The sequence below is a fragment of the Amblyomma mixtum genome, chromosome 10, assembly GCF_055824585.1.
Source record: "Amblyomma mixtum isolate Tamu chromosome 10, ASM5582458v1, whole genome shotgun sequence".
Taxonomy (NCBI): Eukaryota; Metazoa; Arthropoda; class Arachnida; order Ixodida; family Ixodidae; genus Amblyomma; species Amblyomma mixtum.
The window spans coordinates 3,592,210-3,607,238 of record NC_143021.1 but is presented as its reverse complement, the minus strand read 5'-3'; the positions used below and the strand labels follow the sequence as shown (position 1 = coordinate 3,607,238).

The 15,029-nt window shown below is 49.8% G+C and overlaps 1 protein-coding gene across 1 annotated transcript; it reads right to left on the bottom strand.

The window, feature by feature from the left end:
* Positions 1-874: 874 nt before the first annotated feature.
* Positions 875-2,085, bottom strand: LOC149325004 (uncharacterized). Its single transcript, XM_089564161.1, has 2 exons — positions 1,433-2,085; positions 875-881 (listed from the first exon to the last, which is right to left on the bottom strand). Exons 1-2 carry the CDS (start codon positions 2,083-2,085, stop codon positions 875-877), a joined length of 660 nt encoding a protein of 219 aa, XP_089420287.1.
* Between the last annotated feature and the right edge of the window lie 12,944 nt (positions 2,086-15,029).

Sequence of the window (15,029 nt, the reverse complement as noted above, 5' to 3'; positions counted from 1 at the left end):
TGGCATTCGGTGTCTGATGGGGCACTCTTGTACTTTTGTTCTTCCAATCCGTGAACACATTCCGGCGAGTTTTCGCGGCGCTGAAAATACCACATCGACGCCATACTTATTAGCCACCTTCTTCAGGTTATGAGAAGTGTGGTGTACGTAAGGTACAACTTCCGGCCTTGCCTGCTTTTTTTCTTGCGGTCGGTTGTTTTCCTTGCTGCCCTTCAGCTTTTTCAGCAAGGTCTGCGCCACGGAGAGAACCAGGGAAGCCGGGAAGCCTGCTTTCTGCAGCCTGGACACCTGGGAAGCATAGCTTGCGTGCATGGCATGGTGGCAAGACTTCTTTAGTGCGGAAGCTAAGCACTGGGAAGCGATAGCCCTCTTAACGGTCTTAGAATGGTTCGAATGGAAAGGCAACAAATCTTTCTTTGCGCGTGGACAGTACTGCCAGCAAACGTGTGAAGGGTGGAAGGTTAGGGTGAGATCTAAAAACTGTAATTTGTTATTACTGCTAGGCAGTTCGTGTGTGAAGGTGAGACCCATGCTATTCCGACCAAACGTACCTAAAACATCAGCTACTGCTTCGTCAAAAGTAAAATCGTTATCTGCCAAAAGGACCAGGTAATCGTCTACATACCTAAAAACGTGGACTATACAATCCGTGTCAAGTTCTTCACTCAAGGAGCGGTCAATCTCAGATAAAAACATATTACAGAGTACCGGGGCGACACACGAGCCAATACAAATGCCCCTTTTTTGTAGATACGTTTGGTCATTAAAGTCAATAAAAGTGGCCTTGAGATAAAACTCAAGTAATGACAAAAAATTGTCCACATTCAAACCGGTAGCGTTTTGAAAAGCAGTGGCTCCATTTCTGTCAATGCAATTACGCGCTGCAGAATAGAGATGTACATGCGGAACAGAGTAGAAAAGATCTTCTACATCAATAGAAAAACCAGAGCTTATGTTCCTATGAGTCTGAAGGAAGGCTATCACGTCATCCGAGTTCTTAGTTGCAAAGGGGTCTTCTACTTCCAGAGTCTTCAGGTGCTTGAGCAAAAATTGGCTGATTTGTCGTTGCCAAGTTTCCTTTTCGCTTACTATAGTCCGGAAAGGCATTTCCCGCTTGTGTGTTTTGGCGGCGAAAAAAACCGAAAGGCTGCTCTTTTCAGACTTGTTGATGGCCCTGGCTAGTGTCTGCAGTTGCAGCTCATCACACAACGACACTGCATCTTTTTTCATTTGCGTCGTCTTCACTTTCACGGACCTGAAATTCTTCTTCACTGCTTCTATTGCCTTTTCGTTGAATAAACCGGACGTCATTGCCACAAAACCGCCTTCTTTGTCTGCCTGCACGAGCTGCAGATCTTTCGCTCTAAAAAACGAAACGACCTTCGCCGTGGGATCAGCTCGATGGCTGGGAGGGTTTGGATCCCTAACTGACCTGGTGAGGGTGTCGACGCCGTCCAAGAGGCACCTTTCCTGGTTTTCCTTCGTTGTTTTGTTGGCCAGTCGTCGGTTGAGGGCCAGCCATTCGTGTGGCTTAAGCTTGGCTTGTACGCTGAATTTTGGTCCTTCCTTTAGGACTGCTGCTATTCCTTCCGGTAGTTCGGCTCCTCCCAAGACTATCACATCGTGGCGTCCGGGATTCTTGGTCTCCCCCTTCTTGAGTTGTTCCAAGTGTCTCGTTACTTGGTTCATAGAACACTTCCACCAAAGTTCGGTTGTCTGGGCCGCGAGCTTCTTGCTTTCTCGATGTCTGATGGCCGCCAGCCACTCTTGGTCTTGGGCGTAGCATGCTGCGCGTAAAAGATCTTGAAGCAGCCTCACTTGGTACCACAGTTCGGACCGGAGTATCTTGCAGATTCGTTTGGCGTGGCCTATGGTAGGCTTAAAAGGACCGAAGAGGCCGGCGACTTCACTAGGAACGAGTCCTTTTCGCAGGAAGATGCCAAGTAGCCTGGCCCGGCACGTTGAGGTGACGATGTTTGCGATGAGCAGGGGAACATGGGAAGGCGAGGGTTGAACACAAAACAGAGAGCCCGATGTAGAAGAAATATGGCTAAGAAGTACTTGAAACTGGGCTTGTTGGTGCATATTCGTGAAAGTCCTTTTGGCATATTCGCATATTCGTGAAGGTCCTTTTGGCAGATAACGATTTTACTTTTGACGAAGCAGTAGCTGATGTTTTAGGTACGTTTGGTCGGAATAGCATGGGTCTCACCTTCACACACGAACTGCCTAGCAGTAATAACAAATTACAGTTTTTAGATCTCACCCTAACCTTCCACCCTTCACACGTTTGCTGGCAGTACTGTCCACGCGCAAAGAAAGATTTGTTGCCTTTCCATTCGAACCATTCTAAGACCGTTAAGAGGGCTATCGCTTCCCAGTGCTTAGCTTCCGCACTAAAGAAGTCTTGCCACCATGCCATGCACGCAAGCTATGCTTCCCAGGTGCGGAAGAGAATAAGGCCCTCAGGCAGGAACTCGGCCAGCTCAGGAAGCAGCTGAGCGAGGTCCTTAAAGAACTACGCGAAATCAGGACGGGGCAGACGCAGCCCAGAACTCAGGTCCCACCGCCCCCAACGGTGGAAACACAACAGCAACAGGATGGTGAGCTTAAGGCCCTCATAATGAACATGCAGAAACAGACACAAGAACAGATGCAATTTATGCAACAAAAATTCGCACTTCTGGAGCAAAATGTTAGAACACACATTAAGAACCAGAACACGCAGAGAATGACTAACGACGCTAGAGACCGCCTGTTTAACGAACGCAGGTTCAGCACAGAAACCCTAAATACAAATAACAGTACACCAACATGGCAGAGCGCCTCCAACAACTAGAGATGTGGCAGTGGAACTGCAGGGGGTACAGGCAAAAGCACGGCCTCCTGCAGCAGTACATTTACGCCAGGAGAACTCCACCAGATATAATCATGATACAGGAAACTAATTGCACACCTTCGCTGAGGGGCTACACGTGCCAGGAGGCTGGCCGCACCGCGACCCTTGTCAGTAAAAAACTGGTAGCCATAGCTCATGACGAAATAACGGATACCCGGATCGAGCACGCGATTACAGAGATCATACCCAAAAAGAAAGCGCAATCCAAGAGCACCTTCATTATCAACCTATATAGCCCGCCTAAGCAGAAGGACGGGGACTTCATTAGGCTCTTCACAGAAGCCAGAAAACTAGCGGGCTGTAACACCCTGGTTATAGCAGGGGACTTTAACGCCAAACACCCAAGATGGGGATACAGCAAAGACGATAGGAAAGGCAGGGTAGTCTGCATCGCAGCAGAGCAAACGGACTGCGAACTCTTGACTGACGAAGACCAGCCAACAAGACAGGGCAATAGCGTCAGCCCAGACACGTGTCCTGACCTAACCTTTGTAAGGGGCGCTAGGCAGGTGGAGTGGGAAAACCTACTCGAAAACCTAGGGAGCGACCACTACATACTGAGAATCAGTATCACCGCTGAGAATACCAAGCGGAAAATAGGCAAGACTCGGCTCGTCGACTGGGACGCCTTCAGGGCCCACTGTAGGCAGATGCAAGGAGGCAACATTGAATCTGTGGGGGAGTGGAGTCAACAGCTCAAGGAGATCCAGGAACTCTACACCAAGGAGGTGGATCGAACCGAACAAGCCCCGCAGGTGGACAAGCGGCTCCTCAAGCTATGGGAGGCGAGGCGCGGACTCACTGCGCGGTGGAAAAGACAGAAACTGAACAGGAAGCTCAAGATCAAGATAGCCGAAATCACCAAGCAGGCGGAGGAGTATGCGACACAGCTGGCCAGGCAAGGTTGGCAGCAATTTAGCAGTACGCTGAACGGCACCCTGAGCACGGCCAGGACGTGGCAGATCCTCAAGTCCCTCATGGACCCAAGCAAAAACAAGTCAGAGAGCGGCAAGGCAATCCGAAGGCTGGTGCACCAATACACCGGTACAGACGAACAGCTAATGGAGGAAGTCCGGATCAAATGCTATGGCAACGATCAGGCCCAGAGCTATAAAGAAGAATACCGGGGCGAAGCGAACCCTAATATGGACAGACCCATAACCAGAGAAGAGGTGGTCGAAGTGATCAGGTCTGCTACGAAAAATACGGCAGCAGGAGCAGACAAAATCCGTAACTCGCTGATCAGAAACCTAGGAGATGGAGCCATTGATCAGCTTACTGCCTACTTCAACAAACTCTGGCAGGAAGGAACGGTGCCCGCCGAGTGGAAACATGCGGTCGTGGTTATGATCCCGAAGCCTGGCAAGAAACTACAAGTGGAAAACCTCAGACCGATCTCCCTTACGTCTTGTCTAGGCAAGATGTACGAAAAAGTAATAACGAAGAGAATCCAGTCGCACCTGGAGAGGAACCAACTCTACCCCGATAGCATGTACGGGTTTCGAGCTCACCTGTCCACGCAAGACGTACTCCTCCAGCTAAAGGAGGAAGTACTGGAGAAGATGCCAAGAAGCGGGGAGAACGTTGTCATGGCCCTCGACATCAAAGGGGCCTTTGACAACGTGAGCCACGCCGCCATCATGGAAGGCATAAACGACACGAATTGCGGGACGAGGGTCCACGACTACATCAGGGCCTTCCTAAGTGACCGGACAGCAACCGTAGGGCTAGGCGAGTTATGAAGCGACGTCTTCGCCACGCCCTGCAAGGGAACACCCCAAGGCTCTGTCATATCGCCTGTACTCTTCAACATGGCGATGCTAGGACTAGCGAGAAGGCTCAAAGCGATCCCGGGTATTCAACACGCGATGTACGCCGACGACATTACCGTATGGACCACCCAAGGGTCGCTAGGAGAGAAACAAGATCGGTTACAAGAAGCTGCCACCTGCATAGAAGACTACGTAAGGGAGAGAGGCCTGAGGTGCTCGACCGAAAAGTCGGAGATCATCAGAATAGGGAGACACCCCACCCAAGCTTCACTGGATGTCGTCCTCGAAGGACACCTGATCCAGGAAAAGAACCTGGTCCGCATCCTGGGTATGTGGCTGCAAAGTAGCCGCAAATGCAGTCACACCATCACCCTGCTCAAGAGGGCCGCGGAACAAGTGGGAAGAATGATCAGCCGAGTATCTCAGAGAAGATACGGAATGAAGGAAGAAGACACTCTAAAACTCGTAAACAGCTTGATCGTCAGCAGGGTCATGTACTCGCTGTCTTACCACGCTACAACGAAAGCGGAGAGGGAGCAGGCCGACTGTGTCCTCAGGAAGGCCTACAAGATCGCTTTGCACCTACCCAGGAACGCATCAAACGAAAAACTGCTCCAGCTCGGAGTCAGCAACACCTTCGACGAGCTCGCAGAGGCTCAAACGGGTGCACAACTGGTTAGACTCAGAGGCTCCCCCACAGGAAGGGCGCTCCTGAAGAGGTTGGGTCGGAACACCGGTGGTCTGGCTGACAGATACACAGAAGTACCAGACGACCTCAGAAGGACTTTCAATGTAGGGCCATTGCCTAAAAACATGGATCCCAACTTACACGAGGAGAGGCGGAGGGCTAGGGCCGAGCAGATGGACAAAAGGCTAGGCCGATCCGAAAACACACTATATACGGACGCTTCTATGTACGCAAGCGTAGAGAAGCGCACAGCCGCTGTAGTGGTAGTCAATGGTACAGGGGAAATGACCTCCTGCGCTTCAGTGGGAGTGTCGGGGATAGCGGAGGCCGAAGAGATTGCCGTCGCGCTGGCGGTAGCCGAAGACTATAGAAGAGGCCGCTCCCTGAACATTCTAACGGACTCGAAAGAAACATGCAAGAGTTATACGAAGGGCAACATTAGCGGCATCGCCCTTAGGATCATCGGCGAGGCGGCAGCTTCCGCTGGAAAAACGCCTATACAGCATATCATCTGGGTGCCAGCTCACGCAGGCGTAGCAGGAAACGAAAGGGCGGACAGCCTGGCTCGAGGGCTCACTTACCGAGCAGGCTTATCGGACGCCCCGGAGTTACGGCTACTCACGTGCGAGGGAGGCTACGCAGAGACCCTACAACTTTATAGGGGAACTAGATTGAGGTATCCACCACCACACAGAGCACTGACTAGGGAAGAGGCTGTAGGATGGCGTAGGCTACAGACGAACACTTTTCCTAACCTGTACATATACAGCAAAACGTCACCAACGCAATTCAGATCAGACTGTCCCTGGTGCGGCGGTACACCTACACTCTATCACATTACCTGGGAGTGCGAAAGAAACATAGCATTCCACAATTATCAACCACCGAGTGAGGAGCAATGGGAGAGCTGTCTCTCCAGCAGCGAGCTCGAGGTCCAGAGGGCCTTGGTACAGCACGCTGTTGAAGCGGCACGACTCAGTGGAGCCCTGGACTGAGGGCCCACCCTTGCTCGAAGACTCAAGTCGCCAGCGCCCAAGCAGGACGACCAAGAAGTCTTCATCTCCGCGAATCTCTTGAAAGAGCAATAAAAGTTTTCTCTCTCTCTCCCAGGTGTCCAGGCTGCAGAAAGCAGGCTTCCCGGCTTCCCTGGTTCTCTCCGTGGCGCAGACCTTGCTGAAAAAGCTGAAGGGCAGCAAGGAAAACAACCGACCGCAAGAAAAAAAGCAGGCAAGGCCGGAAGTTGTACCTTACGTACACCACACTTCTCATAACCTGAAGAAGGTGGCTAATAAGTATGGCGTCGATGTGGTATTTTCAGCGCCGCGAAAACTCGCCGGAATGTGTTCACGGATTGGAAGAACAAAAGTACAAGAGTGCCCCATCAGACACCGAATGCCACATGTTGGCTGCAAGAAAGCAGTAGTCTATGAGTTCCCGCTTACATGCGGCAAGGTGTACGTTGGACAAACCGGCCGTTGTCTTAATGAGCGCCTGCTTGAACACAAGAATTCTTTAAACAAGAGAGGACATCTTCCAGACCACTGCCAAGCCTGCTCGAAAGAGAAGCGTGTAGCCTGCAAGCCTCGACTATATGATTGCAAAGTGCTATTGATAAGCCGAGATAGGACTGAACGTGAGCTTGTGGAAGCCTTCTATATCAAGAAGCGAGGTGATAATTGTATTAGTGACACGTCAGTTGTTCTTCGCCACAGTGAAATGCTGTTTCTTGATGCGTATCTGTGAGAGGCGATTGTCTGCGATCAAGAGCATGGATAAGAGCAAAGGCTATTTAAACGTTCTTCCCTGAATAAATCCTGTTGAAAGTGCAGCGCTCGTCCTGTTCCCTTCCTCGTCCGTGTCCCCGTTTTGCGCTCTCATGTCTTTCACGTATTTAGATGACGTCGTTGTCTTCGCCTCGAGCTTTGAAGAGCACCTGAAAAGGCTTCAAACAGTACTAGACGCAATCAAATCGTCCGGGCTAACTTTGAAAGCAGAAAAGTGCCACTTTGCCTGTGAAGAGCTGCTGTTTCTAGGCCACATTGTTAGCAAGGAGGGAGTACGCCCAGGCCCGCAGAAAACAGCTGCTATCGCAATGTTTCCGCCACCGGCCGATAAGAAAGCTGTGCGCAGATTCCTCGGACTGTGCGCGTATTACCGACGTTTCGTCAAAAACTTTTCGCGCATCGCCGAGCCACTTATCCACCTGAAAAAGGCAGATGTACCATTTAAATGGGAAGCGCCGCAAATAGAAGCCTTCAAGGAACTTCAGCGCCGTTTACAGACCCCACCGATCCTTGCGCACTTTGATGAAAACGCCGAGACTGAAATTCATACCGACGCAAGTAGTGTGGGCCTAGGCGCTGTCCTCGTTCAGAAAATTGACGGAGTGGAGAAGGTCATCGCGTACGCTAGCCGTTCCCTGTCCAAAACCGAAGCTAATTATTCGACAACTGAGAAGGAGTGCCTTGCCATCATCTGGGCTACGTCGAAATTCCGCCCCTGCCTGTACGGACGACCGTTCAAGGTGGTCAGCGATCACCACGCACAGTGCTGGCTCGCCAGTTTGAAGGACCCCTCCGGCCGCCTCGCTCGATGGAGCCTGCCCTGCGGCTCCAGGAGTTTGATGTAACCGTCGTTTACAAGTCCGGACGTAAGCACTCTGACGCCGACTGCCTGTCACGACCCCCTGTAGATGCACCGCCGCCGGACGACGATGAGGACGCTTTCCTGGGACCCATCAGCTCCAGCTCTTTTGTACAACATCAACGCGCGGACCCCGACATAAAATGCCTCATCGAATACTTGGAAGGCAAGGTTTCTTCACCCCCTGCCTCGTTCAAGCGAGGATTGTCATCGTTCTGTTTACAGAACGATGTCCTCGTGAAGAAGAACTTTGCAGCGAACAAGACAGTCTACCTCCTTGTTTTACCTGTAAGTCTGCGCGGAGAAGTTCTTCAGGCCTCACACGACGAGCCGACAGCTGGACATCTCGGGTTTTCTCGCACCCTCCGCCGCATTCAAGACAAGTATTACTGGCCCCGACTGTCTGCCGATGTCGCACATTATGTGAAAACCTGCCGAGATTGTCAGCGACGAAAGACCCGTCCAACCCGACCAGCGGGATTTCTGAACCTCATTGAACCCCCCTCAAGGCCCTTTCAGCAGATCGGCATGGACTTGCTTGGGCTGTCCCCGACATCAACATCTGGAAATAAGTGGATCATTATAGCGACCGACTACCTGACCCGCTACGCCGAGGCAAAAGCCCTACCGAACGGAACAGCAGCAGAAGTCGCCAAATTTTTCGTGGAGAACATTCTTCTGCGACACGGCGCCCCCGATGTGCTCATCACTGACAGAGGAACAGCATTCACGGCGGAACTGACGCAAGCCATCCTCCATTACAGCCAAACCAGCCACCGGAGAACAACTGCATACCACCCGCAGACCAACGGACTGACCGAGCGCCTCAACAAAACCATCGCCGATATGCTCGCCATGTATGTCGATGCCGAACACAAGACCTGGGACGTCATCTTGCCGTACGTAGTCTTCGCCTACAACACTGCAGTGCAGGAGACCACCCAGATGACGCCTTTTAGGCTCGTCCATGGCAGAGAGGCCACGACCACGCTGGACGCCATGCTGCCGAACGTTCCCGAGGAAGATAACGTCGACGTCGCCGCCTATCTACAACGCGCAGAAGAAGCCCGAAGACTTGTCCGATTAAGGATCAAAGACCAGCAGCGGACCGACGCCACACGCTACAACCTACGAAGACGCGACGCGGAATACAAGCCAGGAGACCGAGTCTGGGTTTGGACGCCCATTCGCCGCCGAGGATTGAGCGGAAAGCTTTTGCGACACTATTTCGGCCCGTAGAAGGTTCTTCGTCGGCTAGGTGAATTGGACTATGAAGTCGTCCCTGACCAAATGACTGCATCCCAGCGACGCCGCGTACGACCCGAAGTAGTCCATGTCGTACGCCTAAAGCCCTATCATGCACGCTAAAGGACGCCGTGTTTCCACATTCAGTGTTTATTTTTGCACAATCCGTTTACATTATTTTCTACAGCATCGAGTCGATGCTTCTTTGAGAGGGGAGTAATGCCGCGAGTCTTTGTAGCGTTTGTTTGATGTGTTTATTTGTTCATGCTTCAAGGCTGCCGGTACGCCGCTTTATCGCTTCGTTTGTGACGCAAGACGCGCCTAGAATTATCTCGATGGATCGCATCCGGACGGAGCCGACTCTGCCAGAATATTCTAGTAACTTCTAAAGCTTTATCTCGAAGATTCGCTATCGGCTTTAAAAAGAGCACGGCCGACCGCGGCGGGCATTCTGTTCGACGACCGCCGAGCACGCTTGTTGCTACGCCGCCGCCGAGTGATTCAGTTCTTTGCGGGCGCAAGTCAGCCCGAATAAAGAGCTTCGTTTCGAAGACGTTCTCGCTGTTTTCCTGTTCGCCGTACTGCAGTGACCACTACGTGACAATATGATTAAAATTTGGCTAAGTCCTCTGAAGATCTAGTTTGAAGAAACCGTTTAAAAAGATAATTTTTCTTTTGAATCATGTTTAAGCAACCACAATATATCCAGGGTTTGCGCAATTTACTAGGCTTCTTAGTTGTTTTGTATGGGAAGCATTTGTCGTACAAAAATTTTAGTGTCTTGATGTATGTGTCATATGCTTTGCTGGGGTCATCTATTTCGTAGACGTGATTCCACCCTGCCTTTCGTATTTCATTACTGAAATTTTCAATAATTTCATTTGTCACGCATTAGTACGTCGTATAGGAAGGCTTACTCTGTCGAAATACTGTTGGCAACTCGACAAAAAAAAATTAGCAGATGGTCACTAACTTGTGCTAGCACCACTCCTGACTTCATCAATTCCTTTGGCACATTGCTACAAAAAACATTAATGGATGTCTGTGTTAACGGTCGCGTTGATTCTTTTATGTAGTTGGTAAGGGTTTAACATTCGAACAACGTGTCTGCTTCTTGTGTCTCGGGAGATGTCAATATTAAGGCCACCACTTAGTACTACCTTTAAGTCATTTTCGGTTACCCAAGATAGCATTTGATGTTCCCAGCTGGGGACGGTATACTGCACAAAATACATTGCGGCCAGATTTCATGGAAATTATTTCATAATTTTCGTTCATTTTTGAGAACTCCGGAATAAGGCAGCTTTGGAAATATTTCTTTGCGCAATCAGCACGCCACCACCTTTTTTATTCGTGCTAGTTTGGAGATAAGTATCGTACTGTGGCAGTTTCAATGGGACCGTGTCTTTTTTATTAACGTTTCTGTTTCAGAATAACGTGAAAGGCAAAGGTTAAAGCGTCCAAAAGGTTTGGTTTGGTTTATTGGGGCTTAACGTCCCAAAGAGACTCAGGCTATGAGGGACGCCGTAGTGAAGGGCTTCGGAAATTTCGACCACCTGGGGTTCTTTAACGTGCACTGACATCGCACGTTAAAGATAACAACGTCCTCTTCTTTGTTACAAGTGACTGTGCGTTCAGGTGAACGCACAGTCACCAGATGCCAGATGCCATTGAAATAACAGAAAAGTGCATGGGAGGGTTCATCTAGTTTATCTTGTCCGGCAAGCGATCCTGACATCCGAACTGTCATTCCTTCTAGTTAAAATGTGGCCATTACGTGTCCAGAAAAATTTCCAACTTTTCTCTTTTTTACGGCAAATTGTCATTCCTAGTTGTTTTTTGAAGGCGGGGCACAAATGCTCATTTACGTAAATAGGTTAGTTTATTGGTTTATTGGGGCTTAACGTCCCAAAGAGACTCAGGCTATGAGGGATGCCGTAGTGAAGGGCTTCGGAAATTTCGACCACCTCGGGTTCTTTAACGTGCACTGACATCGCACAGCACACGGGCCTCTAGAATTCCGCCTCCATCGAAATTCAACCGCCGTAGCTGGGATCGAACCCACGTCTTTCGGGCCAGCAGCCGAGCGCCGTAACCACAGAGCCACCACGGCCGGGCTTACGTAAATATGAGTTTGTTCGGAGTGGCCAAGATCGGTTGTAGCCATATTGATTTTTTTCGCTTTCGTTAGGACGGTGTCCCCCTTCGAGCTATTGCGAAACTGCACAATGATGTTCGGGATTGTGGTATTCTCAGTTGGCACACGGCGACAAGCATCAATGTCATCAAGCGTTATGGACTCACTGATGACTTCATAAACCCTCTGTGCCGCCGCGGTGGCTCAGTGGTTACGGTGCTCGGCTGCTGACCCAAAAGACGCGGGTTCGATACCGGCCGCGGCGGCTGGAATTTCTTTGGAGGAGAAATTCTAGAGGCCCGTGTGCTGTGCGATGTCGGTGCACGTTAAAGAACCCCAGGTGGTCGAAATTTCCGGAGCCCTTCACTACGGCGTCTCTCATAGCCTGAGTCGCTTTGGGACGTTCAACCCCAACAAACCAAACCAACAAACCCTCTGCAACGTGTCTTGAAGGTCGTCATGCTCACTTTCGAAAACGCCTTCAATGTCTTTGTTTTTATTTCTGGAATATTGCTCCGGACCAGTGCATCGTTGCTCAAAATCTTCTACAAGCTTCTTGAGTCCATCTCGCTCAGTGCAGCATTTTCAGCTCTAAGTTCCTTGCATTCTTCCTTCAGCGCTGAAAACTCAGCAACTATGTCATCAAATTTCTTGGAGCAAAAATCGGCAATGTTGGATAATTCGCGGCACTCTTTCCGAACATCCCTCTCGATTGAGCTACGCAATTTCCTTTGGGAACTCTTTTCGGAGTTCTTCACGTCGCTTGTCGACATCACAGGCAACGCCAGCTTGGCAGTGACAGCAGCAAGAGATGCTAAAAGGAGCAAAACGTAAAATACCGTACCGTAAAAAGAGCGTCGCATTGCCTGGAGTCTTCTCTCAAAAAATCGTTGCAAGATACCTTTCAAAATCAGATGGGCCGACGTCCGGCGGCTGGGTTCCCCTGCTCTGAGTTGGTTGCTGTTTGCGAGACCCTCTTTCAAAAACTTAAGCACGAAACACGAAGAAATACTGGAGAGGATCTTTTCAGGGCACAGAATCTGCTAGTTGTGCCTTACGTACACAAAACCTCGCACAACTTGAGGAAAGTGGCCAACCGGCATGGCGTGAGTGTCGTCTTTTCGGCTCCTAGCAAGCTGGAAAAGTTGTGCCCCCGAATCTGCAACTCAAGGAAGCGGGGTTGCCAGATGAAGCATGGTACTCCATTTACCAAGTGTTCCGTAGGAGTGGTCTACGCTATACCCTTAACGTGCGGGAAGTTTTATGTCGGCCAGACTGTCCGCTGCATCAACGAGCGTTTGGGGTACCATGCCCGGAATTTATCAGATTTGAAAGATAAGTACGCACATTTGGTTGCGCACGTAAGAGCAGAGAGGGTTGCGAGGCGCGGTTAAATGAGACGAAGATTCTTGGCAAGAGCACAGATAAAACTGCACGTGGCTTTTACATAAAGAAATTTCGCCGTAGGTGTGTCAGCACTCTATCGTTATTTTTATTTATTTATTTATTCAATACTGCCAACCACCATTTGGTTATCTCTTTTTGCCTCCTAGCTCAATTTTCTGGATTCTCCTATCAAGTAACTGTTCTTTTACTTTAGTGACATCTGGCTGCCTGCCTGTTTCTGCGTTCCCAGATGGTTGCCTTTTGAAGCGAAAAGCTTCACTACGAGGGTCGGAGCCGAGCTTCGCGTGAGCCGGTGCACAGATTTGCCAGCTCTGCGCATGCGCGAAAGCGAGTGACGTCACACGCGGCGCAGGTGGCCGCAGCCGTCTCCGCGGTCTCCGTCGCACGACCTTTCGCCGTAGCCGCGCTCTGCTGCGCATGTGCGCCGCCGCTACCGCTGCGCGCGCTACTCCTCCTCGCCACCGTTTGACCTTTCGATGCAGCCGCGCGATACTTAAAAAGAAACTGCATCGGAGCTGGGAATCGAACCAGGCCCTTTGACATTTGAGGCGGAGGCGCTACCACTCCGCCAGGAATGCTGAAGGTTTGAGCATGAATAAAGGCGCATCTAGTGAATGCATGGCTCTCATAAATGAAAATAAAAGAATAAAAAATCAGAGTAACAAAAAATTAGACATTAAAAAAGAAAAGAAAGAACTGAAAAAGAAAAACGAAAAAGGAACGTAAAAAAACAGCAAAAAAAGGAAATATACAGAAATAAAATTTGAATGAATAAAATATGGGAAAATAAATCCTTCTTCATGGGAAAATAAAAATTAAAAACAATGAACAAGAATAAAAACAGAAACAAAAAGGAAAAATTAACTATGAACAATAAAAAAAAACAGTGCGCCAGGAAACGCTTTCGCCTTGCAGCACTTTAGACAGCCAAAGTGCCCCCTGAATTTTAACCGCGCCGAATACCGTCTCCGCCTCCGCACAGGCAGTGTGTGGACGGCCGAACGCCTCCACCGTGATCGTGGTGCTCCCAGTGCACTGTGAGCCAACTGCGACAGCCATGACGTGAAACCAAGCGTAACTGCAGCTCTTCGCTTGTATAGACAGGCTTATCCAGAGCTAAGCCACTGCCAAATTTTTTTTCACCTTCTCATCCATGTCACCCTTCTTTTCCCTTGAAACTTCACCTTATGTAAGGTGCTTCCTGGCTTCAATAAAATTTCAGTCTCGTCCTTGCTATTTTCTTGTGGTGTGCATGGTTCAGCGCTAATTTTAAGGCGAAAGCCTTTAATGGCTCATTCTCCCGTCCGTCCGTACGGCGTTTACAACCAGCGCCTGGACGACGGGTGTCCACCGAGATATGCGAGACAGTTACTGCGCAATTGTTGTTGTTGTTCCTTTCCTCAATTACAATCTTCATTTTCTTCATTACGGCCCCTCTTTCTCCTTCTTCTTTCACTCCCACCTCCTCCTTTCCTCTACAGTGCCATTTCCTTTCCTCAAAACGAGTTGCGTTCAAAGGTGCTTCCAATGGGCAAGGCTTCGCAGTGGTGGGGTTCCGTGGACTACCTGGCAGCACTACAACACGCTATCGCGTTCCACTCCTAAAGGCGAAGCTTAAGCGTCAATAATTAGCAGTTATTTAGTACTTATTCATTAATCAGTACTCAGCCATTAATTAGTAATTTGTCGCTAGTTATCAATTAGTCATTAATTATGTGTGACGTCATCCAGTGGTAACGTCACCAGTGCCACAGAGGCAGTCAAAGTGGTGCGCAAAATGCTTTATGCTCTACGCACTTTAGACAGCCAAAGTGCCCCCTAAATTTCTTCTCTCCATTTCAAGACAAGGGAGTCCCCTGGCCCCTCAAGAAGGGTTCGGACGGAGAAAAAAAGGTGAGCTTCAACAGGAGAGATTCCGAGCCTAACCAGCGAGTACAAAAGATAGAGAAGGAAAACCAAGACTCAGAGAAACACTTAAGGAGCTGAAGAATGTCATTATGGCACTCAAACAGAAAATGCAAACACTTTAACAGGAGGTACACACACCCCACAAACACCGCGGCCACACTACACAAAGAGACTCCGCAGTCCCAAACTGCCGAACCTACAGCAATAAAGACGTTAACAGAGGCGGCAAAGAGGCGCAGACCCCGCCTAGCAAGCGCAAATGCATCGAAAAATTCGAAGACATCTTCGTTACGAAGGCACAATTTGAAGAACATGCTTTAGGGCTAGTTG

Bases quoted from the DNA above. Each gene is read 5' to 3' on its own strand.
- LOC149325004 (XM_089564161.1), bottom strand. From the start codon at position 2,085: ATGCACCAACAAGCCCAGTTTCAAGTACTTCTTAGCCATATTTCTTCT.